Below are 27,783 nucleotides of genomic sequence, written 5' to 3'. Positions count from 1 at the left end.
TTCGCGCTGTGGCGCTAGCGACCGGGAAAAACACGCAAGTAAGGGCGGAGTTGAAGGCTAGGAGGCTGTCCACAGCCCATCTGTTATGTTGGATACTCATTGTTTGTTCAATAAAGTTTCTATGGAGAAAAAAAGGGGGCTGTCCAAGCCGCTCACTTCCTGACTACCCGTCCGTCTAAGGACACTACCTTGTGACGTAGGTAGTTAGTGTCCTTATGAGCATCCTTCCCCTGAATTCGGACACAGCCAACATGTTACTCACAGTTAAATTAAGAGGGGACGGCAGTAAAAACTCCGGACCTGTGACATCATCACGTACGCAGGTGTTCCAATTGTACATATCGCGAGTCCGTGCTCGCGTTCTCGGCGGGTACGTACTCCCGTGCGTTCTCGGCGAGTACGTACTCACCGAGAACGCGAGTACGTACTCGCGTACTTGGGCATTGATAAACGGCCCCTGAATTGGGACACAGCCTTTGAATTCGGACAGCCTTCGTCGCGTCGCTGTGACGTCATTGCCTCCAAATATGGCATTTTAAGCATCCTTCCCCTGAATTCGGACACAGCCAGTGAGTAGGTATGCGCTACTGCAACGTGCAGCACCGGATGAAGCGCTGTGTAAGTAGATTGTGATGTTTCTGTTTCACACGTGTAACTTGGTTAACATTTGATCAACATGCAATTGACTAATTTGAGTTTTACCGTTATTCAAAATTAAGATTGTGAGACATGCAAAGTCTTAAAATACAGGGAGCGGTTGAGTGTTAGCAAGAACGCTATCTTTGGCTCCCATTCGCTCTCTATGACGCATGCAAAAGAATTGCAGAAACATTTCTGTTTTGTTTTTTGATTTGGTTGGTTGGTTTGTTTGTCTTTTAACAGGCATTTAAGGACTGTGTGAGTGCATGCCATTTGGCTGTTTGGGGATAACATGGTAGAGCACGGTACCAGTTAGCCTACTGCACTGTGTTTGGTCCTCTTCCTCTGTGAGACTGTTAGTTTTGAGCTGCCATTTGTGAGCTGCGGTGAAGCCAGCCGGTGTTCCAGATCAACTGGTGTTGGTCGAACAGATGTGTGGTAGACTTGCTTTTCAGGAGCCGCTGCCGACAAAACGGCAAATAAACACAAAATATTTCATCTGTGATATTTGTGAGGTTACCTCAAAATGTTTAAAAATGTCGCGAGTTTACCTGGTGATATTCCCATGCAGGAGGCGCTCGCGAAAACAGCAAACAATTAACACCACGCCGATGCTGTTCACAGGACAGCAAGAGTAAACGATCTGGACAATCTTGTCGTCGTGTTTGAGGTAACCTCACAAATATCACAGATGAACTATTTGGTGTTTATTTGCTGTTTTGTCGGTAGCGGCTCCTGAAAAGCAAGTCTACCACACATCTGTTCGACCAACACCAGTTGATCTGCGACGCCAGTTAATCTGGAACACCGGCGCCTCATAATTTTTCTTGTCCTTTTTGTACTAAGCTTTAGGGTAGTGCTTCTTCTCCTTCGTTGTTGATTGCAAACATGGGCACAGGGCACATACAAATACACACAAAGGAAATCAAGAGAAATGAAGCTCCAGGACCGTTGTTTTTCCCAGTCAAATGATTACTTGTTATTGTTATTACTGTGTTATTGTCTTAGGGCAACTGTAACCCACATAATGTCCTTAGGGGAAATTAAAGTATTCTGATTCTGATGATTCTGAACTATCAAAGATAAATTGTTTTGTAAGGTTTTGTTTGTTAAAATAACCACACAATTTGAGTAGAAATGTCCTTTAATTTCTCTGGAATCTTGCAGCATTTTGTGATGAAAGTTGGCACACATCTAGCGAAGGTAACCCAGAGGAGTAGTGAGCTGACAATTTCATGTTAACAATAACAGATGATTTTTAATTAATTTTGTATGTGCTGTTATAATCGATTGAGCATGTTGAATTTGACCAGAAACGTCCTTTAATTTCTCCAGAATTATGCAGTGGAGATGAAACTGCACATGTATGGCGTGGGTGTCCAGGAAGAGGAATCCGTTAAGATATTCATGTCAACTAACAACGATGATTTTTAATGAATTTTTGAATATGATGTGATCATATTGCATTGACTTTTGAATTTGAGTACAACTGATGATAAATGATGCAGTTAGGCTGTCCTAATGCATTATGTTCATGTGTTTGTATGCGTATATGTTTGCTCAGCAATGAAGGAGAAAAGCCGCTGGCGTAAAGACTAGTGTAGAAGTGCAAGAAAAGTTATGCGGCGGATCAGAGGTGGCTGGTTTCACCATCACCTAGCTACAAATGACGGCTCACTTGACCGCAGTCTCTCATTTCAATAGGCTATCAGAACACTGTCTCACTATCTCTTCTGTATACATTTTGAGCAAAAGCTACAGGGCAACATTGGGAAGCTTTACTCATCTCAATCTGAATCTGAAAGAAACACCGTGTTAATTAACTCTTGTAATACTAAATGGGTAGCTCTCACAACAAGGGAGAACTGAACCTTTAACTTTACAGAGGCTTCATGTATTTAGGTTTGTTTGTTTGTTTGTTTGTTTCAAAGCCTCAAAAGAAAACACATCACTTACTGTAAATCACCAAGTGTTGATTTAAAAGCTCCCAGATCCTCCAGTTAGTTGTTAACATGTTTGATGTCTGATGTTAACATGTCTGAGGTGAGGGGAGGGGTGGGGGTGGGGGTTATGCCCCCCACACCCCCATCAGCGACCTCCAGAACTGGCACCTTTTGCACGTACGTGCACGCGCGTTCACTCAACCTGAAAAAGTGGCACTTCCGGCCAGCAGCCCCCACAAAGCACCCATGTCTCCTAGTGGGAGAGCGTTTTAATTAGGTTTATCTATTTTATAAAGTGATACTTTAGTGTGAATTTAACTTTTTGTTTTATCCTAACAACATGGATAAGTGTTATAGAAAGACTTTGTTTTTAGACACCCGAGCTGAAACGGCAAACTGTGTGTGTTTTACAAGCAGAATTTCTTGGGTTAGTTAAGCTGAATTTGCGGCACATATGCCCCCAGGTCTGGCCTGCAACGGCTTTGATGTACAATGCCACATTGTCTTAACAACAGTGCTTTGTTGCCTGTTTCAGACTTTATGACGCCGTGTATCTCGAGAAATGGGGGAGATGAACTGTTTTTTTTTTTGTCTGTCTTTGAGAATGGGGGGAATAGGCATAAAGTCTGATAAGAGCCAACGAACTCTTTCCACCTGGAGATCAAAAGGTGTGAACAACTTTAGACAAAATACGCATTGAATTTTGATGCCATCTTTAAAACATAGATGTGCAATACATTATTTAATTTTGTTTATCAACCGCTGTGTGTATTTTGGTTTTTCAGTGTGAATTTAATTTTGTAAATGCAGGATCAAATTTTTTTAATGGTGCTTTTTAGACACTGATCTGAAAGATAAATGTTTGTGTTAGAAGCAGCTTTGCTGGATTTGTTTTTAACTCGGTGAAAAATAGTGTGAAACTTTTTTTCTTAATTCAGTATTTTACAGGTTTTAACTGTGTGGTCCTTCTGTCTTTCTGGAAAATGCAGGCCAACTTGTGGAATGAGCGCGTGCACCGCTTTTCAGAACTGCCAGCTTTGCTCGTTTCATGTGTCCTCTGTTGATAAAACTGATTTTTTATGGATCTTAATGTTTAGAGATAATAGCGAGGTACTGACCTGTGTGTCTCTTTAAACTGTAGATGTTTAATTCTAAGGCTACATATTATTTATCTCCCACTGAGTCTGCTTGGCAAAGGCTGTGGACCTTTCCAAAATGACGTAGAGGCGGCTTGAGCGTGATTAATTTATTACAATTTCAGTTTCTGGGAAGTTTTCAGTTTTCCCTCGTGTGTCTATGAACAGTATGGCTTTGGGTAAGTTCTCAGATGCACCTTTGAAATGCCATAAGTCTCCTGTAAGTCCTAGTTTGGGTCTTCACTGTGCTTTTCTTCCTAGTTTGTTTTAGAGTAAGGGTCACATTTTAAAACTGATTTTTTTTTTATTATTTGGGTTTGCTTTTATGGTAACTGGGCTGGTGCAATATTAGTCAGGCAATGTGCAATCCCTGAGCTGGGGCTCGTACCTTATGGATATTAGGCCTTGCATAAGTGCTCATGGTAAATGGATTTGCTGTGTTTAAAATAACCTGATTGCAGTGATACCAATTATTTCCTTGGGGAAACACTTAGTGCATGTGATAAGTGTTCCTGTGGGGTCGTATTTACCTGGGGTGGACTTTTTTTGTTTTTTTAAAACAACAGGCACCTGTTTTCTTCTAGTGAGAGCAAGTTACCAGGTGATTGTTCTTTTTTCCAAATCTCTTTATTTGGTTTTCCAGTTTTCTTTTTCCATAAAGATGACAAAGATTCAAATATAACCGATTACATATATACAGAAATAGTTGAACAGAATAAAATACAACAAACAACAAAAGAAAGTTGGACAGAGGATATTATTTATCAGACTACACATGAAGCTCAGTGATCGTTTATATCTGTGCTGTATTGAAGAGATCTATAAAAGGCTGCCAGGTTGAATGGAATTCTTCCAGCTTCCCCCTTAGTAGGAGTGTAATTTTTTCCAGCTGCAAATGTCTCATTACATCTTGTATTAACGCTGATTTGGTAGGAGGCACTCTTTGCTTCCAGTTTGGTAAAATTAAACGGCGTGCTAGCAGCGTCACAAAACGTATTACATTATTTTGGGTGGCTGACAAATCTACAAAAAACGGTTTCACTCCAGATAAAGCACAGATTGGATCTGGCTTAAGTGTTTGTTTGTTTTTTAGAATCTTAGACAAGGTTTGAAAGACATTATTCCAATATGTTGTTATACAGGGACAATTCCAAAACATATGCGCCAGTGAAGCAGGTTGCTGTTAACATCTTTCACAGGACGAGTTTACATTGGGGAACATTTTTGACAGTTTCAACTTCGATAAATGGAGTCTATGTAGCACTTTAAATTGTAAGAGTCCATGACGGATACAAACAGAGGAAGAATGTACATTTTCTTGGGCTTTTGTCCAATGACTATCTGTGGTTCTCATACCAAGGTCCTTCTGCCAGGCCTCTTTCAGATGATCAAGTATAGTAGTTCCATCCAGTTGTGACAATGCATTGTGAATTTTTGTTATTAATACTTTTTTGAGCGGGTCAAACTGGAATAACTTATCTAAGGTAGAGTCTGGGGGTCGATCTGGAAAAGTCTAATTTATTTAAAAAAGGCTTTATTAATCACAATAGGGATACACTGAAATAAAAATAAGAATTTGGGAAGAATATTCATTCTAACAATGTTTATTCTTCCTGCTAATGAAATCGGTAAATTAATCCATTTGTCTATGTTATTTTTGGTTTCATCATATAATTTAGAAAGATTATGTTTAAATAAGACACAGTAATCCTGAGTGAAATTTATTCCAAGATATTTGAACTGATTAGTGTCAGGTTTATATTGTTGATTGTCATTTATGCTTAGAAATATTTAACCATATAATCATTTGTAGATTGAAAGAATGTCTCATCCTAGGAGGTCTGTAACAACTCTGTAGCATGAAGAGGGGGCTGCATTCACTCCTCTCCAGAGTGTTCTGGCGTAGATCACACACCTCTTGGGATCATGAGCAAGGTTGTATCTTCTCTTCTGATATATGGTATAGCAAACACGTATATCTGTTTAAGTATAAGTGCCTTTTGTTTAGATGAACTGCTGGACTTCCAGACCAGCTGGTTTAGGGAAGTCATTTATGGGGTCACACTCTGACCCCACACACACACACACACACACACACACACAGTCAAGGTACTCTTTGTGTGTATGTAGACGTCATATGTTAATGAACCTATGTATATTCATGTAACCTCAATAAAAGAGCAGTGTTACGGGGGAGCGGACGAGAGCGACTGGGGTCAAGCGAAGGAACAGCGCTTGTCGTGGTTCTCTCCCTCATATATGAGTAACACAAAGAACTTTGCCTACTTGGTGTTCAATGCTTTTGCTGTGTAGTTGAATTGTCTTGAACGTTCCAGCGAATAGGTTTAAGCTACAAACCTATCAATTAGAAACTAAATGGTAAGGTGTTGAAGCTACTTGGGTTTCCTATTGCTTTAGAGTTGACTGGAAACAACACTCTTTTGGATAAATTCAATTTGTACCCTGACACTTTTCTAAAATTTTGCAAAATCTCCATGATGACTGGGACTGATTTTGCAGGGTTAGAGATATACAGTAGTAAATCATCTGCATATAGCAAAATTTTATGCTCTGCTTTTCCCCTTCTAATCCCGGTATATTCTTTTGTTGAACGCAGTAAAAGAGCTAAAGGTTCGATGGCTAATGCAAAAAGCAGAGGTGAGAGACGACAACCTTGTCTTGTTGAGCGATTCAGATCGAAATAGTCAGAGTGAACATTGTTTGTTTGTACCGAAACTTTTGGTTGGACGTATAGTAGTTTAACCAGAGAAATAAATTTAGGACCAAATCTGAACCTCGACAGGATCGAGAAGAGATAATCCCGCTCGACCCTGTCAAAGGCCTTCTCCGCATCCAAGGAAAGTAAAATTTCAGGTTTGGATTATGCTTGTCTTGCGTATAGATAATATTTAGTAGTCTTCTGATATTAAAAAAACAACTGTCTGTCTTTAATAAATCCTGTTTGGTCTTGAGATATAATTGTTGGCAGAACTGTTTCCAGGCATGTTGCTAAAATCTTTGCAAGTATCTTATCTACGTTAATTAAACTGATTGGTCTATATGATGCTGGGTCTAAAGTAGGGATGGATATTGATAAGATTTTCACGATTCCGATTCGATTCTCTTATCGATTCTTATTTTTTAAAAAGGAGAACACTAAGGTCGATTAGCTTAGAACTTTGTTTTATATCTTCTCTTTGAACAAGATAGAAATTTAGGAGTAACATGGCCTTACAAACCCAACAGTGAGATCTTAAGAGATCCACAGCCTACGGCTCTTCAAAGGGGTGTCACAGGGTCCCCAGGAAGAAAAATTGTAAATGTAAAATAATAAAATAAATATTCTTAACATAGCATAAATTATTCTGTAGCAATTACACAAGAATATCCAGTAATGTCCCTGCCTACAATTAAACACATTCACTTACCGAAAATCGGGGGCATCTGCTGTGGCAAATGGGTGCAAGCCTTTGACCACAAACTTAGTCACTGCTTGGTGACATTCGTCTATCCTGGCCTGAAAGGAGACGCTACCGGTAGACTGCAGCGAGAACTGCCAGCATGTGAGCCAGCCAGACTCTGTCTGGCTCTCTCATCATGGTCACCTAAATGCAGCGCACAGTAATGGTAGGTTTTGTAATAAGGCAGATAGCGCTAACATAATATGCACTGTTAGCTGATTATTTACCTGCTGCATTAACAGGAGAGGACGTGCAAACGTTACCGCTGCTGCTGGGTTGAGATTCACGAGTCCGGAGCAGAATTAAAAACACGACATTCAGTTAAGGTTATCGCGTGTTTTGTGAGCAAATGCTTTTGCATATTCGTAGTGTTTCCTCCTTTAAATGAAATATCTACTTTGCAAGTATTGCAAGTTGCCCCGTTGTCATCCGTTCTCGTAAAGTATAACCAAACTTTTGAGCTTTTGAGCCGCTTAGGCGCCCTGCCAGGTAAATGACGCTCCGCAACGTGGTGACGTCATTCGGGGCGACTGGAATCGATAAGGGAATCGTTTGCAAAAATGGCAAACAATTCCAAGGAATTGAAACAGTGGAAATCAGTTCTCAACAGGAACCGGGTTTCGATACCCATCCCTAGTCTAAAGGGTCTTTTTCTTTTTTATAGATCAAAGAGATGCTTGCCTGATAGAGAGTTGGCAGTAAGGCTTTTTTGTCCAGCACCTCATTATATACTTCTAGCAACAGGGGTGAAATATGGTCTTTAAAGGCCTTGTAAAATTCTGAAGTATAGCCGTCTGGTCCAGGGGCCTTAGAGTTTTGCATATTATTTATTGCTTGCTGTATTTCTTGTATAGTTATGGGTTTTTCAAGTTGTTCTACTTTTTCTGGGCTGATTGTAGGTACATTAAACCTGTTAAAGAACATCTCAAAGAGTGCAGGGTTCTTTTTTGATTCGGAGGTGTATAAGGAACTGGTTGTGGACTTCGGGAGGTCCAGAGCAGATCCACTGGTCCTTGTGATATCTGGAGTGTTATTAATTGACAAATAAATATCTATTTGGTTCTTAATTTTTCCTTTCCCGTTTATTTGATAGTAGACTATTATCAAATCTCCATATCTTTGTTGTATGATTGTACCCAAGGGCTAATTGCAAGAGAAGGGGGCTGTGATCCGATAACATTATTGTAAATGGCCTATATTTGTATAGCGCTTTACTTAGTCCCCAAGGACCCCAAAGCGCTTTACACTAGATTCAGTCATTCACCCATTCACACACTGGAGATGGCAAGCTACATTGTAGCCACAGCTGCCCTGGGGCACACTGACAGAGGCGAGGCTGCCGGACACTGGCGCCACCGGGCCCTCTGACCAGGCAACGGGTGAAGTGTATTGCCCAAGGACACAACGACCGAGACTGTCGGAGCCGAGGCTCGAACCGGCAACCTTCCGATTACAAGACGAACTGCCAACTCTTGAGCTACGATCGCCCCTTGTACCATATTCACAGTGTTTTACTGATGGTAGAAATTTAGAATCGATTAAAAAGAAGTCTATCCTGGTAAATGTCTGGTGGACTGGAGAATAAAACGAATATTGTTGCACATTAGGATTTTGAGCTCTCCACGGGTCAATTATTCCATAATTTCCCATAAATTCATGGATGGCTTTTGCCGATTTAGATATTTCGGCTGGTCTACTTGATGATCTATCAAGGTCTGTATTCAACACCAAGTTAAAATCACCTCCTATGATTAATTGATGAGTATCGATATCTGGTAGCTTTGAAATTATCGACCGTATAAATTGCTCATCGTCCACATTTGGGACGTAAATGTTTACTAATGTAACTAAATGACCATGAAGTTTGTCAGTTACCCTGAGCGTCTGGTAATATTTTTGCTGCAGTAAATAGTACTGTTTTTTGATTAGTATAGCTGTGCCTCTGCTTCCTGCATTAAAAGTGGAGTGAAATATTTGTTCTATCATTTGCAACGTAATCTCTTGTGGTCTTGTACTTTCAGATGTGTTTCTTGCAAAAAGATTATATCCGCGTTTACTTTTTTTAAGTGAGCTAAAATGTTTCCTTGTTTTACTGATCCTGAGTCCCCTACAGTTCCATGTTACAAATTTGACAAGATTTTGTGGCATTCCTTCAGTAGAGGTGCCAGTAGTCATTAACTGTTACTGATTGGTTAATAGATCTTATTCTGAGCTTTCTAGACGTTGTCCTCTGAAATTCACAACTTTCTTGAACTAAAGAACATCCCCTTGAACTCAAACCTGAACCCTTTATTTATTTGCAGCGAAACGAAAAGAAAAGAAAAAAAAATTGTCCAGCTTTTTATGGGCTGTAGACATCAGAGTTACCACTAAACTCCTTAAGATTGTTTACTATTATATACTATTCCCTCCTGGGTCATATAGTTTGTAGAGATGTCACCTCCTATCCCTCCGTGTCAGTAGATGTGGCTGGGCTCTGGATGTGGATACTGATGAACTTCTCTGCTTCGTGTGGATCTGTGAATGAGTGCTTGGTGTTGTTCACCGTTATAATCAGCTTCATGGGATAGTACACACTGTACGGGATGCCAGCATTCCGCAGTTTCCCTTTCACGGGGTTGAATGTCGCACGAAGTTTGCTGACCTCGGGGTTCATGTCAGGGAAGATGTGTACAGGTGATCCTTTGTAGAAAAGGCAACCTTTTTCCCTGGACAGTTGCAGAATCTTCTCCCTGTCAGTGAGTGCAGGCGGACTATCATGGCTCTTGGGCACTCTCCTGTCCATGGTTTCGGGGCGAGGGTCCTGTGGGCTCGGTCTATTACAATAAGTGAGTCACCATTTTCTTTCCCGAGCACTGAAAAAACTCTGCCATGAAACGGCTGGGGTTACCCCCCTCTGTGTCCTCACTAACGCCCACCACACGCAGATTTTTTCTGCTGCTTCTATTTTCTAAATCCAAGCATTTGTCGTGTAGTTTGTTATAATCTTTCTTTAGGGTCTCATGATCTTTTTCTAAGGCTGTTAACCTGTCTGTAGCGTCGCAGAGGGCCCGTTCCATTTCCTTCTGTGTATTTGTTGTTTCTGCATGAATTTCGTGCAGTGTCTCTATTTTCTGTGAGAGCTCATGTCGAAGCTTATTGGTATCTGCTTTGGCTTCTTCACTTAGCGAGGAAATGTCCTTGCGTATGTTTTCATGCATATTCTCTATCTGCGTTTTGATATCATTCATCATACCGTCTTGCAATTCGCTCCGAGGGATCCTCATGGAGATTGGTGAATTCTCGTCCGCCATGTCGTGTTGTTGCTTTTTGCCGCCAGGTGTAGCAGAAATTGATGACAAAGTTTGTACAGCTGAAGAAGTTTGTACAGCTGTGTCTTGATTAAAATCTTTGAATATGCCACCCAGGAGATTTGGATAATCAAAAACCTTGGCGGAGCTGCCTTTCGCTGCTACTTACTCCATCGGCCGGAAGTGTGCCAGGTGATTGTTACATTGCTGGCAGGTTGCACCATTAAAGGTACATTGGTCGTTAGTGACCTTTTATTGTGATGTTTTAATTTTATGCAAACCTCCTTTGTTCTTTTCTTTTAAAATAATAAACGTTAATATATCCTGGCTAATATTGACCCCTTGTACCGTTCATTCTGGGCTTGTTCCTGTAAGAGCTTTTGGGCTGGAAGTTTGTACGAGTAGTATAAAGGCCCTTGGAGGTTTTTGCGTGGTTTTGATCGCTACATATCAAATTACATTATTCCACTGTTATTCTAAACTCTATACTTTATTGTTTTTTTTATTTCAGATTCATATATGGGTCATTCCATCTCAAATTAACATGGGCCTTCTGCTACCTGATTTACATAAAATATTTATGATACAAAGTTTGGACAGTGTATAATGAGTACTGACTACTTTTAAAACACTTCTTAAAACCCATTTTTAGTCTTTGGCTTTCGTCCTCAGCGAGACTTAGTTTTTCTTTTAATTAAGTATTAATTAATTAATTAATTAATTATTTTACTCTTTTCATTTATTTGGCTCTTATTTATATCTTATGTATTTTTATTATTTAGTTCCAATGTACAGCACTTTGCGTAGGCTGTGGTTGTTTTAAACTGCTTTATAAATAAAAATGATGATGATGAAATTGTGAAATTTTAGCTCCTATATCACCTGATAAAGCACCAACACTGATCATTTTAATAAAGATGAAAGAATTTAGACAGTTTTTAACTCTCAGTGTTGCCGCAGTGTTCATTTGACTTTGAGACCTGAAGCGGATGGAGTTTTGGACCCAGATTATTCCGCGAGGCCCCTGACTACGGTAGCCGTAATGCTTCGACAATCCATCAAGCGGTGCAGCTTACCAAAGTCGTACTAAAACATTTTTTGACATATTTTTGAGCGATGTGTACCACATAAAATCGGTTTGAGGTCAGTAAGCACAACCAGAATTTATACATAAGGCGCACCAGATTATAAGGCACACTGTTGATTTTTGAGAAAATTAAAGGATTTTAAGTGCACCTTATAGTGCGGAAAATACGGCATTTCTACATTAAAGCTTGATAAAATATAAGAAAAAAAAAAAAACAAGCTCCCATGTAAAGTCCTGCATTTGATCACAAACTAAAAAAAACCTTCACATTAAAGTATTTGAGAACAATGTCTGAATGGCATATGTGTTGGACTTCGGCTTTGGCCTCTTGGTGTTGGCATTGTGGTCGCCACAGTACATGTTCCAGTTAGCTGGTTAAGCTGAACATCTCAGCTGTGCTTTTTCTGGAAAAAGCATGGAATACCTCTTTCTTTCTTTGTGTCCTGGAGTTTCCTTGATTGCGCTGATGTTTGCCTGGTACCTTTAGTTACAGCAACTATGGTATGGATGAGGCGTTGCAACCTAAGCACCTCTCTTACAAACTCTTACCAACTGGTTGTTGTTAACTCCACATGGACGTCATTTTTTGTATTAAAAAAAACTGTTGTTGTTTGTTTGTTTGTTTGTTTGTTTGTTTGTTTGTTTGTTTGTTTTTAATCAGCTTCATTCTCCAGTTTTGAATTGACTGCATTCGTTGTCTGATCACATTCTAGTATTATTTGAGGGTGGATTATCTTGTGCTCTCAGTTAAAACTTTCTCAGTGCTGACAGATGTTCGATTCTTCCACTGCTCATTGGTTCTCTGCTGTGTTTTTTGTTTTTTACTTTTACTAATTCTGGTCTCCCTCTGATGCTATTTACTCTCGAGGGAGGAAATGAAGTTTCAGTTCCTCCTGCCAAAATATCTTAGACTGGTCCACTTAAAATGAAACAGCCCAAAGCTAAGTCTGAGCACTGGTTTAATGATAGAACCCATAAATGAGATGAATGAAGGTGGAAGAAGGACGAGCTGCAGGTGTCAGTTTAAATCTTAAGAGATTGCTGGCATCTTTATTATAATACTGAACACTAGGGGTGCAACGATACACAAAATTCACGGTTCGGTTCGTTACTTTGGTGTCACGGTTCGATATTTTTTCGATACAAAAAAATGTTCATGCCTTTTTAATTTGTCATTTATTAAAATTATAAATATATATTTTAACTCAAAAGTACAGTTTTTAAATGTAATGTTGCTGAAACAACAAAATAATTAAAAAAAATAAATCTATCTGATCGAGAAATCACTCATCTTTGGAAAAGAGAGTTTATTACAGAGAAATGGCTCTTTCCAAAATAAAAGCTATACTATACCCTTCTTCTGGGGTATATTCTCAGCAGCATATTAAACATATCAGGTCCCCATAAGGAGAATCATGTGCTGACGGCTGTCTAAATGACACGGGTAAAGTTTGTAGCATGCGTGCTTGTTGTTTTTGTCTGCTTCCACTTGTCTTTGCACTAGGATGATGTCGGCGTAAATGTGCAGTCATATTCGTTGTGTTCCCACTAGTGCTGTCAGCATTGATCTCGTTAAAATGACATTAACGCCATAACGCGGCAAATCTCCGTTAACGAGTTACCACGGATCGCCCCGTGTGTGGGGCTGGACGGTGTCAACACGTTAACAAGCTAACTGCGCTAACGCACTAGTTCCCACCAGTTGAGCATTGCGTGGCACATCCGACATACTGTTTTACTTTTGTCCATGACGCGCTTACCATCAGGGTCATGCTTCACATGAAAACCAAGATAGTTCCAAACGCCAGATCTGAATGAGGGTGGGGGAGGTTCAATTGCCATGTTGCAACGAGCTTAGCTTCTGTCTTGCTAGCTTGCGCTGCGCTCAGTGGATCTGCACTCGACAGTGCAGCGTAGGCGGAGTAGTCGAACGCAGATCCACTGAGCGCTCAACACAGACAGCATCGTCAGAAGAAAAGTTGACAAAATAAATTAAACGTTTTGTATTGTTCGATACATATGCGTACCGAACCGAAAGCACTGTATCGAACGGTTCAATATCGATACGAGTATTGTTGCACCCCTACTGAACACCTATCAAACATTATTGCATCCAGCTGTCACAAACCACGCCTGTAGTTTAAAACTATTAACTCATAGTCTGGTTGTTTTGAAACCTCCCCTGATATAATACATTTGTTTGTGCCTGTTACTGTGGTATTCTAAGAGGGCGCGGTTCATCATATTAAGCCCTCGGGTTCTCTCCTTGATTTTGTTTTTAATGAGATTTTCCCTAGTATAGGTCAGTTGCTTTTTGCCATCATATATTTAATAGCAGTTTGTCTTCTGCTGTCGTCCCTCCAAACTTTAAACTGGCAGTAGAGCAAGCTCATTGTGTTAGCTTTAGGATGCCTTTTCTTTTCACATTTTTTAGAAGACTGTTTATATCTAATTGAAGTCCTTTTTGGATATGCATGATAGGTTTTTCAATCTAGATTTAAACCCTTAATAATACAGAGTAGGGCTGCCATGATTAGTCGACTAGTCATGATTATGTCGACTATCAAAATCGTCGACGACTAATTTAATAGTTGACGCGTCGTTTGAAGCTTTGTAAGATCCCAAAAGACGCAGGAACAAGTAGTAGGATTTAAGAGTATAATAAGGGACTGAAACAGAAGATGGCAGCACTGCATGTACAAGGATGCCAACTGCCATTAAACCCCAAAGAAGAAGAAGCTGTGTCCCAGAATTCATAGCGCGGCCTTGCTCAGTTTCCAACAATGGCGGCAGCTAGTTAGTTTTAATACTACTCCTATTATTTTTTTCTGGGTTACATAATAAACGTTTAACATATTTTCAGGCGAGAATGTAGCTGTGTAAACCTCAAATATCTGCTCAGTTTATCAAGACACCACATATTTTCAAAAGCGCCCCAACGTTTTCAGAGACGTCTGTTACCCACCAGCTCAATAGATAGCCAAGGTTCAAGGCTCACTAGAGCCGGTGAGAACACTGGACTCCCGGCAAATCGTTTTCAAACCCACCGCCATTTTTCGCTACTCAGGTTAAACATGATATATAAGTCACTTAGATAACTTAAATGTTATTGTTTGGCTTTTTTCAGTATTTTATTTGTTCCTGGGTAAATTGGTTTGGCTGAGATTAAAGTTATAGTTTTTACACAGCTGAATAAACGTCAAACAGACAACTGATTATCAGAAGTGTGAGATGCTCGAGAATATACTCCAGTGTCCTGTTATATTTTAGATAGCAAGGAGCAGACTGCTGAGTTTATTAAACTTCACCTAAACAATCTGCAGATTTCATTAAAATTTAATAAACTTTCATCTTGTCTTTATTTTTAGTTAGCACATACCTTAAACACTTAAAGCTGTAAGCTAATGATAGTTATATAAGAGCAGATGCATGCTGGTGCAATAAGGTGTACGTTGTACGTCCAATGGATGCATGATCTGATTAGTCGACTAATCGCAAAAATAATCGGTGACTAGTCAACTATCAAAATAATCGTTTGTGGCAGCCCTAATACAGAGTCAGCACTGTTAGAGCTGGGCGATAAAACGATAACGATATGTATTGCGAAATAACTTTTTCTCGATAGAAAAATGAAACTATTGCGATAGACCTCATCTCTCTCTTCCTGTCTTATAAAAAAACCCAATAGCCAATAAAAATTAAGTAGCGCAGAGCCGAACCAATCACAGCCGCAGCGTCACGTCACGTAACTTGTTACGTACAGCTCAAGTGCCAAGGCGCACGTGTGTATTTGTTTGAGAAGCAGCCAGCTGCCGTGCCGGGTTTTTGGTGACCAGAATACCGAAGGGAACACAGATGACGGTTCCAATGTCGGAGAGATTGTCGAAAGGAAAGGCCAGAGAAGTTCCGTAGTGTGGAGGTATTCCGGCTATTTGAAGTCTGACAAAAAACAGCGTAACGCGCACTGTAAATTGTGCTGAAAGCATGTTCCCACAAAGTCTGGAAATACAACAAATCTTTTTTATCACCTGAAGCAGTGCCACCCACTGGAGCACGCTCAATCTCTGACTGAAAGCGCTAATTCGTCATCGAAAACAACCAGGGGAATCCCTGTGAAGCAGCAACAGTCAATTGAGTCGGCTTTCGCCAGCGTCTTACCATATGACAAAAAAGGTAAGAGCTATAGCAACATAACGAATGCCATAGCTTACTGTCTTGCTAAAGACATGCTACCAATAAACACGGTCGAAAATGAAGGATTCAAGCAGCTAATTAAGGTAATGGATCCTCGTTACCAACTCCCTGGACATAAACATTTCTCTCAGACAGCGCTTCCAAAGCAATATTATGTAAGTTGGTCAATTTTGTCTCTTTTTCTGTAAAATAAACTAAGGTTTATTTTTAGAATTAATATTTTGTTTCTAAGTGGAACTGACAATTTAGTAGTCTGTTTTTGTTTGTTCTATTTTGAAACTTAAACGCTTTAGCGGCTGCCTTTTGTGTAGATTGTAATATTTGCCTTTATTTTGCATAAAACTGGTGGTGGTCAGAGGGCCCGGTGGCGCCAGTGTCCGGCAGCCTCGCCTCTGTCAGTGCGCCCCAGGGCAGCTGTGGCTACAACGTAGCTTGCCATTGCCAGTGTGTGAATGTGTGCGTGAATGGGTGAATGACTGAATGTAGTGTAAAGCGCTTTGGGGTCCTTAGGGACTGAGTAAAGCGCTATACAAATGCAGGCCATTTACCATTTTTACCATAAAACTGAAGCCTCATTTTAAGTACATCTGCCCTGTTGAACTTATTATGGAAAATGAATATTTAAATCAAAACAAGCTGCTGATTATTTCACATTTTATTTGTGAGCAACATCACATTTAAATCTTACATATATAGTTATTTGGCTTATATCGTGATATATATCGTTATCGCCGGAAATGAAAAAAGCATATCGTGATATGAAAAAATCTTATATCGCCCAGCTCTAAGCACTGTTAAGGGTCTTTAATGATTTTCTCCTGGCAACTGATTCTGGTTACTATGTGATTCTTGTTCTGCTTAATTTAACTGCTAATTTCATACAGTTGACCATTAAAATCCCAATACCTTGTCTGCAGTCTTTAGTGGGTGTATGTGGCACTGCTTTGAAATGGTTTAGGTCTTATTTTACAGGTGGAACTATTTCTGTCAGCTTTGCATGTCACTATATGTCGCTATATTACCATTCCAGCCCTGATGGGCCCTTTGAATCCACATGTTAAGCCCATAGTAATGAAATGGGCTTTAAAATGGATGGTGATTTTAAACTGTACAGACAAATTGGTGCAGTAGTAAAATCAGGCTTCTTTCATTTAAGGAAACTAGAAAAGGTAAAGCCTATCCTCTCTAGGCAGCATTTGTAGATAGTAATATATGCTTATATTACATCGTGGCTCGATTATTGTAATGCACCATGTGTTGGAGTTAGCCAGCCTTTCATCTCACTTCCTCATTTGGTTCAAAATGCTGCTGCACATCGTTTGACTGGAGCATGGCTGCCTATGCACTAAAATTCTTGTGTCCTGAACTACTCCTTGACTGTGCAAAACATTCTAAACAATAAATGAAATGAAATTAAAAATCAGAAATTTTAAAATAAAAAAAAATGAAAATATACATTGTGTAGATAGAATGTTAAAGTGCTTTGTGCCATATTAACACAGTAATGTATTGGCAGAGCAATGCAAGTAGAATAAACAAAATGACCAAAGTAATGTAAACAGAGTAATTTCAGAGAGTAATTGAACAAAGTGACCAGAGTAATATAAGCAGCAGTGAAGCAGCATGATCAGTTTAGCAGCGTATGATGTAATAATAAATCAAATATGATATGAAATATAACAGTTGTCATGGCAAGTGCTGTGTGGCAGGCAGGAGGAAGGACCCAAATGCAGGACTTGCAGACTGAATGATAAACTTACAGCGCAGCTTTATTTGCTGGAAAACTCTTAAAAACAATAAACATTACAAAAACAAACCAAAACCTCAAATGCCAAACTAGAAAGTAGACTGGGAAACAGGAACCTAGGAACTAAAAGACTCACGCTTTGAAAAACCAACCGGTACATGATGAGAGAACACACAGCAAAATGAAGGTATGATGCAACACCGAGCAGGGGAAGACGGTGTGTTCACCGCGAACACACCGTTCGGTGTGACGCGTTCGGTGTGACGCGTGCACATTCGCACGCGTCAAATTAGGGGCGTTTGGGGCGTTTTCGCTCGCTCGCGCCTCTATCGCGTTCGGTGTGAACACACCGTTAAATACAAGAGGTGAACAGGGCAAAGAGGAAACAGCTGGGAGACATGGCTGACACCAATTGCACAGACGAAATGGGGTAGAGTGAAACAGAATACAATGACATGAGACCCGGATCTTCAAAGTAAATACAGGAAACAACTGGCACAGGGGCAAAAGTGACATGAAAAGCACAGGAACCAAAACCTAAGACCTAAGACCTAGAGGTATAAAACAGAAACCAAAACACTAGTAGACATGAACCAAGATGAAACCACAGATTATTATTATTGTTGTTGTTGTTGTTGTTGTTGTTGTTGTTATTATTAATGATAATAATAGTAATACAAAATAATAATAATACAAAATCAAAACACTGTGTCACTGACCCAGCACTGTGACAACAAATATGACAAAAATATGATATACGGTCCTGTTCCAGACCCTCATGGTGATGCTATGAGTGGGGGCATGTTCTGATTTAGGACTCGGATGGCCTGAGCATAGATGCTCCTCTTCAGTATCTCTGTCACGGGTAGTGAAGCAGACTCAGGCGCAGACCACAGACTTCTTTCAGGCAACAGTGAATTTATTTACAGTGATCTCCCACAGTGAAATATATATACAAAGGTGTTTGGGGAAAGGGCCAGGGTTCCAGGGTCCAGGAGTGAAAGGGGCAGGAGTCCGGGGGGGGGGGGGGGATTCCACACAGCTTCCTTAAACCCAAACCGCTCCTCTTCTCTCCACCACTTCTCGTGCTCACGCTCATTCACAGTTACACGGGGACAGGTCCAGGGGAGATGCTGATGGCTCAACGATCCAGCGACGAGTAGAGCCGGTCCGCCATCTTAAGTAGCACTCCAATTGTCCTAATCAGCGGCAGGTGTGCTGATCACCCCCAGGTGCGTGGGCCAGGGGCGGGAGCCCACACTCTGTTTTTGTCCTGATAGTGCAGAACCTTCTGCCTGATTGCAGAAGTTGAAACAGTTCATTACTGGGATGAGATGAGTCCTTTAATATCCGAACTGCTCTGGACCAACATCTCCTGGTATAAATGTCCTGTAGGGAAGGGAGAACAGACCTGCAGCAGTGTTCTGCTGCACAGATCACTATCTGCAGAGCTTTTCAATCCTGAACGCAGCTATTCCCATACCGGGATGTGGTGTTCTGTGTCAGGATGCTCTCCATAGCACCTGAATAGAAAGTCCTAAGGATCTGGAGAGACCCCAAACTTCCTCAGTTGTCGGAGACGGTACAGGTGGTGCCTAGTCTTTTTAGACTGGACCTGAATGTGAGCAGACCATGTCAGGTCTGAGGAGATGTGAACACCGAGATACTTGAAGGACAGTACCCTCTCTACAGGAGCTCCGTTGATGATAAGGGACTTGCTGACCTCTTCTGAAGTCCACCACCAGCTCCTTGGTCTTGCAAACTTTCAGCTGGAGTTGGTTGTCCTGAAACCACAATGCCAGGTTCTTTACCTCGTACAAATAGGCCGCTTCATCGTTGTTGGAGATGAGGCCAAACATCACTGTGTCATCAGCAAACTTCACAATGGTATTGGAGCCACGAGTGACCACGCAGTCAGAAGTATAGAGAGAGTACAGCGGTGGCAAGAGCTGTGTTCGTGGTAATTAGGGGTGTGTTTTGATTATCGATTTTCCAATTAAAATCGATTCTAGCTTGAATAACGCAATATCGATTCATTAAAATCCTGAATCGATTTTTAAATATAAATTTATTTTGCCCGAAACGCCAGAATCTCAGGTTGTCGGCTTTCTCACCTGATGGCACGTACACGGACACGCCGTTGGGGCTGAAAGCCGACAGCTCACAGATTCTGATGCGTCGGTGGGTCTGCTCTTTATGTTTACGTCTTTTTTTGCGCTAGATTCTGAAGCTGTGGGCTTTGTCTCTCTCCAACCAAATTTGATTCATGGTTTTCTTCTGTTTTTGTTCTACTGGATCGAATCGAATCGGGACCTTGTGAATCGAAATCGAATCTGTTAGAGTGAATTGTTAAATGTTGTCATTTTTATGCTTACCATCTCTACATTGTTTTAACTCTGTGATGAAAGGAATTCTTCTGTCCTTCCCCCCAGATTCTCGAGGTTCTGGGTGGGGGGCTGTAGTCTTTTATTACAGACACATCCTTGTGAAGGTCTTTTTGATGTAAGCTTCCTGCCCAGCAGGAGCGCGTGCACACACACACACACACACACACACACATACAGAAGTTCACACACACACATACAGAAGTTCACACATATACATACAATGCCTTGTCTTAGAACCATGTGGGCGTTGCTTTGCTGTGTTGTGTTTTGTGTGAACTGTTTCTCAATAAAAGGCAGCGGGAGGAGGATTTGGGGTCATTTTCGTGGTAGACACAGACGAGGCCTCCCTTGCAAGTAAATCGATCGATCGCTGACTGTCTTGTTTTCTTCATGACGAATAAGTCTCTAAAACCAGCGGGGCTTGTGGAAACACAGACCCAACAGAATCGATTCAAAAAATCAGTGATGATACCCAGCCCTAGTGGTAATGTTGTCACAGACACACCTACCCACCTTACAACCTGAGATCTGCCAGTGAGGGAGTCCAACACCCATGCACACAGAAGGCTGTTGAGTCCTAGGTCCCTCAACTTTGTGAACATTCTACTGGGCACTATTGTGTTGGACTCTGCTGTTTGTAGATTACAGTTCAATCTCACATAGTTACCCTGTTTCTTGTCCACGTGGCTGACGTAGGAGATGGTGTCCTCTGTGGATATGCTGGGTCCGTTATCCCTACACTCTTGTCAGAGCTCTCAGGTCGTCTGACCAATTCCTCCTACATATGCAAAAATCAAACCAGAAGCTCAGAGGAGACAAAGGTCAGGTTTTTTGAAAATCGAACTAAAGAGAAGAGTCATCTAGGATTTTCCCATTTATACCATAGGTGCATCTGAGGAAAGTACTCATTATATATGTTCAAACTTTGTATCATAAACTTTGAGTCATAAAATGTTATCATCATAGCATTTTTATATGATGATAAACATTGATTTACAGCTGCAATAAGATACTAGCCATTTTTCATTTTCTTTTTTCTTTTTAATTAAATTCCAAAATGTGTAAAGCCAACAGGATATATTCACTGACACTAAAAAAACGTGATGAAACAAGTATAGAGAATTATGTGAGGTAATCTTGAAGTTTATAACAAATCATTTGGGCTCATTCTGTCACATCTTTGTCTTTTGCTTTGTTTGGGTATCAGTTTAACAGGATTTTACATGTCTTGCTTTTGACCAAGTCTGATTTTCCACCCCATTCCCCTCAACCCACTCACCCACCACTCTCAGGCACAGTCCTACAGTGCTGCCAGAAATTGGAACTGTGATCATGAAGGTTGAAGTTTATAAAAGGCTGACGTATGGCTGCATCGTCTTACTTTTGGCTGCCATCATCTTCATGACACATATCAGGGACATTCTGGAGGTGAGGACTCGGTTTTTACTTGTTTGTCTGTTTTCAAATTTTTAATTTTAAAACATAAAAACAGACAAGACATGGAAACAGTGCACAGAAAAAAAAGTTGCATCTTTGTATAAACATTAATATTGTGTGTCCTTGTGTGTGTTGATAGGGGACTTTGTAGAAATGCATAGCTATATTCATTCATAAAGCCTCATTCATCCATTCATACCCATTCATACAAGCAATTTTTTCTATGCTTTTTCAATGTAAGTGTTTTTTATGTTATTCACACACATTCATACTCCAAAGGATGGATCGGAGAGCAACTTGGGGTTAGTATCTTGCCCAAGGATATTTAGCATGCAAACTGGAGTAGATAGGGGTCGAACCACCAACCTTCCTGCTCTACCACCTGGGCTACAGCCAACCAGTTGTCATAAATATCTCCATATATCACATAATTTAGATGCTCAAAAAGGAACAAGATGATGTTTACACTTGTTGAATCCTACCCCCTCAATACTATTTAATAATTTGCATTTTACTTTAGAAGTATCTTCTTTACTACTGTTTTCCTATTCCAGAGTAACGTGACGGACTCTATCGATATCCGAAGAGCAAGTATTGCCACTCCGTCTACGAAAGTAAGACAATGAAAGTAGGAATACTGTGTTCATAGGAGTCTTTAATTCCACCATTAACTGAAGATCAATTGTACTGAATTTGTTTACATTTACTTCACCACTGCGTTTTCCCTTTTCTAGTTTCAAAATAAAGTGGGAAACACCATCAGAATCCTGAGAGCAACCACTGTCACTCTGCCTGCTAACATGCAGGATGAGTTCTGCAAGTTAAAATCACTGTCTCCTAAAGAGGCTCATGAAGAAAACCTCCTACTAGAGTCCATCGCTTGGCCTCCAACTCCACCATTATCATCACCTCATTCCCTGAACAACACCAGTGATCCAGCCCACAGCAGCTTCACCATTATACCAAAGAGGGAGGGGGGGCAGTGGCATGTAGGAGATAAGCTGGAGGTTTTGATTAAAATGTCTGACTCCCAGGGCAATCCAAAGAGTTCTGGGGGAGATGTCTTATTTGCCCATCTGTGCAACTCAACTCTTGGTGCAGGAATGGCAGGACAAGTGAAGGATTATCTTAATGGCTCCTACTCTGCCGCATTCACCTTACTCTGGGAAGGAAGTGTACAAGTTAAGGTAATTCAACTTACTTTTAAATAATTTTCTCTTATTTTTGTAAAAATGGAATCTTTACACAAAAGTAAGGGGTTATTAAAGTAAGGCTTACTTACCTAACCTTTGTTTCTAGCAGAATAAGGTGCAGATAAAAAGGTGATCAAAGATAAGTTTCATAAGGTTAAAACTAAATTTGTAAAGTATCGAGTTTTGACATGTGACGTACATGCAGAGATGTACAGACATTCTGTACTTAAGTAGAAGTACAGATACTAGTGTTAAAAATACTTCAGTAAAAGCTGAAGTACTGATTCAACTTCTTTACTCAAGTAAAAGTGAAAAAGTACAGGCTCTGAAAAGTACTCCCAGTAAGAAAGTAAAAAGTAGCTCTTTCGAGGAAGTTTCTACCAGCTATTTTTTTTACAAAGCTAACTGAGCCTTGTGCTATATTAATGTAGTAATGAAATAATATTAATATATAGATAGAATAGGGCCCAGGTTGTAAAACTCTGATTCTTTGTCATACCAGGTAACACTGGTTCACCCCAGTGAGGCAGTCACAGAGCTGCGCAGGCTGAACAGAGAACATCCTGATAGGATTTTCTTCAAGAGTCAGTTCCGTTCTGGCCCGGTCAGTGAAACTACCACCTGCAATGTATGTTTGCGTCCTACCCAGCAGCCTGTGTGCAACTACACTGACCTCCATACAGGTGAGCCATGGTTCTGCTACAAGCCAAAGGAGCTGAGCTGTGATGACAGGATCAACAACTTCAATGGAGGATATCAAGAAAAAGTTAGCACCATGGAGAAACTTTTTAAGAGGTGAGCATTACCTGTATTGTTGGTGAGCCAGTGCATCCGAAGGCAGCATAGGCCTCGCTAGCTCTCTCCCTGCAGATTGTCCAGAGCATCCGGGAACACAGGATGGCTGGGTGATGGTGAGGAGGAAGCGTAGTCTTAAACAGAAGCCCGAGGTACACCACCAACCCCTTCATGTGTCTAACTGTTTTTCCCCACTCGGCGACACACCTGCCGGGGATCAAACTCTGGTAATTGGTGATTCGGTTCTGAGACATGTGAAGATAGAGACACCAGCAACCATAGTCAATTGTCTTCCAGAGGCCAAAATAGGCAACTTTGAGGGAAATTTAAAACTGCTGGCTTAGAGTAAACGTAAATTCAATAAAATTAAAATAGACAGTAATGACATCCGGTTATGTCAATCAGAGGTCACTAAAATTTGCATTGAATTGGTGTGCAACTTTGCCAAAACAATGTTGGACTCTGTAGTTTTCTCTTGTCCCCTTTCCCAATCGGCCCAGGAGTGACATGTTTAGCTGCATGTTCTCCTTAAATTGCTGGGTGTCTGAGTGGTGTCCAGAAAACAATGTGGGCTTTATAGATAATTGGGAAACTTTCTGGAGGAAACCTGGTCTTGTTAGGAGAGACCACATCCATCCCACTTTGGATTGAGTAGCTCTCATTTCTAGAAATCTGGCCAAATTTATTAAACCCCCCAAAACGTGACTATTCAAAGTTGGGACAAGGATGTAGCTTTTCTCCTCCTGTTATCCCACCAAAACCCATCCCCTTAGAGACTGTGCCTGCTCCCAAACCAACAAAAAACTAACTAAAATTCTGAAAAAACCCCAGCTTAAACATAAAAAAATCACAAAGAAAGAAGAATATAGTATCCACATCTGCACCAAAAAGTAAAACAGTGAAATGTCGATTATTAAATATTAGATCTCTCTCTTCTAAGTCCCTGTTAGTATATGAATTAAGAATTGATCAATGCCTTCCATTCACATCTATTCACCTTAAAGAAGATAACTCGTAAGCTGGAGAGCAAATGGCATCTCACAACTTGGGAGAGCATCATTAGCCTGAAAAAATAGTTTGCTGCTTTATAAAAAATCCTTCTGTAAAGCTAGAACATCTTACTATTTGTCATTGATCAAAGAAAATAAGAACAAACCTAGGTTTCAGGCTAACAAAAAGTCAGAGCACCGTTGAGCCAACTGTTCCTTTAACGTTAACTATTAATGATTTAATGAATTTCTTTGCAAATAAAATTTTTGTCATTAGAGAAAAATAACTTATAATCATCTCAAAGACATAACATTATGCACGGCTACATTCAGTACCATTGATATTCATTTAGAGTCTTTTTCTCCAATCGATCTTTCTGAGTTAACTTCAGTAATTACTTCCTCCAAACCATCAACATGTCTTTTAGACCCCATTCATACAAGACTGCTCAAAGAAGTCCTGCCATTAATTAATTCTTCAATCTTAAATATGATCAACCTATCTCTAATAATCGGCTATGAACCACAGGCCTTCAAGCTGGCAGTAGTTAAACCATTACTTAAAAAGCCATCTCTAGACCCAGCGTAAAAATAAACTAAATCCAATTTGTTGATGTAAATGGAGAGTCCTCTTCACACACTAAGGTTAATCATGGAGTTCCACAGGGTTCAGTGCTGGGACCAATTCTGTTTACAGCCAGATAACATACAATAATTATTGTGGTTGTTTTAAAGACATAAAGAGCTGGATGACCTCTAATTTTCTGCTTCTAGATTCAGATAAAACTGAGTTTATTGTAAAAATCTTAGAAATATGGTATCTAACCAGATGCTTACTCTGCATGCCATTACCTTGGCCTTTGCCACAATATGTCCTTCAATGCACAATGCAGCAAATATGTGGGACTGCTTTCTTCCAGAACTAGGAATATCCTGTCTCAGAATGACACTAAAAACTAGTTCATGCATTTATTACTTCTAGGCTGGACTACTGTATTTCATTATTATCAAGATGTCCTAAAAATCCCCTGAAAAGCCTTTAGTAATTCCAAAATGCTGCAGCAAGAGTACTGACAGGGACTAGAAAGAGAGAGAATATTTCTCCTATATTGGCTTCCCTTCATTGGGTTCCTGTTAAATCCAGAATTGAAATCAAAATCCTGCTCTTCACATACAAGGTCAAGCCCCATCTTATCTTAATGTACTTATAGTACCATATCACCATATACCCATTAGAGCACTGCAGGCATACTTGTGGTTCCAAGAGTATTTAAAAGTAGAATGGGAGGCAGAGCCTTCAACTTTCAGGCCCCTCTTCTGTGGAACCAATTTCTGATTTGAATTCAGGAGACAGACTCTATCTCTACCTTTAAGGGTTAAAACGTTTTTGTTTTTTTTTCTTTTGCTAAGGCATATAGTTAGGGCAGGTGACCCTGAATCCTCCCTTAGTCACGCTGCAATTTCCATGATCTATTGAGTATTTCTCATTCAGTCACCTTTCCTGTTCACTATTCATTTACACACCTCTCTGCATTTAATCATTAGTTATTATTAATCTTTGGCTCTCTTCCACAGCATATCTTTTATCCTGTCTTCCCTCCTCACCCCAGCCAGTCATGGCAGATGGCTGCCCCTCCCTAAATCTGGTTCGGCTTGAGGTTTCTTCCTGTTAAAAGGGAGTTTTTCCTCCCCACCGTTGCCAAAGCGCTTGCTCCAAGGGGGTCATATGATTGCTGGGGTTTTCTCTGTTCTATTATTGCAAAATAAAGCATGTGCAGGTGACTGTTGTTGTTAGTGGGTGCTGTATAAATAAAATTGAATTCAACGGAATTGAACTTTACAAGGTCTTTTCACATACGTGATGAAACGCTTCATTCCTACTTGTGTTAATGATAAATACATTCCTTGTTTATTCTCTTTTTCTTTTTGTTCATTTTGCTCTCCACAAACTAAAGAGGTAAGTATCTGGCCCTCTTGTTGGAAAGTGCCCCTTTGCTGAATGTTCATTGGTTTTTCTGTTTAATGTTTGGTAGTATTTAACCCAAGCTGTTGCTTCCTTTTGCATTGAATAAAATTCTAGTTGAAAGCTCTTTAAAGTTTTCTCCTATTTTTGTTGAGAGATTTTATTGTGTGTGTTTTGCCCCAGTGGTGTCAACATGAAAGTCTCAATTCCAGCTTCAGGTCCTCCCAGTGTCATTGTTTTGCCCAGACAGAAAGGTAAAATTCAATATTTACTACAAGCATCTATATATAAATAATGAGCAACTGAAAGGGCATGTGCAGATGGTGAACAATTGGCAGGCTAAACTATAAATATTTCTAGAATATTTCCTACCTTGTTCATGAAGAGTTCATGCATGTTAAGGCCTGTTAAAACCAGTTTAATAGTAATGGTGGTAGCGTGGATTACATAGAGTGCTTAGGTGAATGTTTATGCATTATATATTTATACTATGTCTGTATTCTCAGGTCTATCAGATGCAAATAACACCAGTGTGGAGTCTGGACCCTCTGGCTATTATTACCAGGGTGTATGGAGAGCACTAGGTGGCACCACAGTTCATCAGTTCAACACTTCCTCAGCCATCACTCGGTGTCTAAAAGGAAAGGTGGTTCATATGTATGGAGACTCCACCATCAGGCAGTGGTTTGAATACTTTAACGCAACACTACCAGGTAGCTGCTACACAAACCTCTCTGGCAACAATTTGAATTCTTTACAGTGCAGCTTAACCTATATATTCTGTATAACTTTCAGATCTGAAGGAGTTTAACCTGCATAGTGCAAAACAATCTGGGCCTTTTATGGCTTTGGACTACGATAATAACATCATGGTGACATACCGCTGCCATGGCCCTCCTATTCGATTTAGCAGTGTCCCAACCAGTGAACTGCGCTATATTGCCAACGAGTTAGACAAAGTGACTGGAGGCAGCAACACCATTGTAATTCTTGGCATCTGGTCACACTTCAGTACTTTCCCTATTGAGGTCTACATCCGGCGGCTGCAGGGAATCCGGAGGGCAGTGGTGAAGTTGTTGTCCAGGGCTCCAAGCACACTGGTTGTCATTCGGACCGCAAACCCGAAAGCTCTGACTCTCTATGAGGCACTTACTAACAGCGACTGGTACTCGCTGCAACGGGACAAGGTGCTCAGGACAATGTTTAAAGAATTAAATGTCCATCTGGTGGATGCTTGGGAGATGGTCATGGCCCACAACCTGCCACACAACCTCCACCCACAACCTCCCATTATCAAAAACATGATTAATGTTCTCTTGTCCTACATATGCCCTAAAAAGGGTAGTTGTAAAAAAGTTTGATAATATATGAAGTAATCCAAGGTATTCAGAATACGTTACTCTCACTGAGTAAGTCTGTGAAGGTTCTCAGTCATCCAGGTCATCGTAGTCAAAGGAATTTGCAAAGAAAAGCGTCTGGACTTCTTTGAGTTGCTTGAAGACGTTTCACCTCTCATCCGAGA

General features: G+C 40.4%; 1 protein-coding gene across 6 annotated transcripts; it reads left to right on the top strand.

Moving 5' to 3' along the window:
- The first annotated feature begins 483 nt into the window (after positions 1 to 483).
- LOC100697088 (NXPE family member 3) lies at positions 484 to 27,765 on the top strand. 6 transcript variants are annotated; one of them, XM_003452363.5, is made up of 8 exons: positions 484 to 618; positions 21,177 to 21,312; positions 21,876 to 21,935; positions 22,056 to 22,508; positions 23,017 to 23,309; positions 26,445 to 26,515; positions 26,777 to 26,974; positions 27,057 to 27,765. In XM_003452363.5, exons 2-8 carry the CDS (start codon positions 21,217 to 21,219, stop codon positions 27,620 to 27,622), a joined length of 1,737 nt encoding a protein of 578 aa, XP_003452411.1. In that variant the 5' UTR covers positions 484 to 618; positions 21,177 to 21,216; the 3' UTR covers positions 27,623 to 27,765. The 6 variants fall into 6 exon arrangements, with proteins under 6 accessions (XP_003452411.1, XP_005457211.1, XP_025755493.1 ...); XM_005457154.4 differs by having other exon boundaries at positions 26,768 to 26,974; XM_025899707.1 differs by lacking the exon at positions 484 to 618 and adding an exon at positions 5,555 to 5,653 and having other exon boundaries at positions 26,768 to 26,974.
- The last annotated feature ends 18 nt before the right edge of the window (positions 27,766 to 27,783 follow it).

This window comes from Oreochromis niloticus, linkage group LG17 (assembly GCF_001858045.2).
Source record: "Oreochromis niloticus isolate F11D_XX linkage group LG17, O_niloticus_UMD_NMBU, whole genome shotgun sequence".
Taxonomy (NCBI): domain Eukaryota; kingdom Metazoa; phylum Chordata; class Actinopteri; order Cichliformes; family Cichlidae; genus Oreochromis; species Oreochromis niloticus.
The sequence above is the reverse complement of the archived record's forward strand: the minus strand, read 5'-3'. Positions and strand labels throughout refer to the sequence as shown.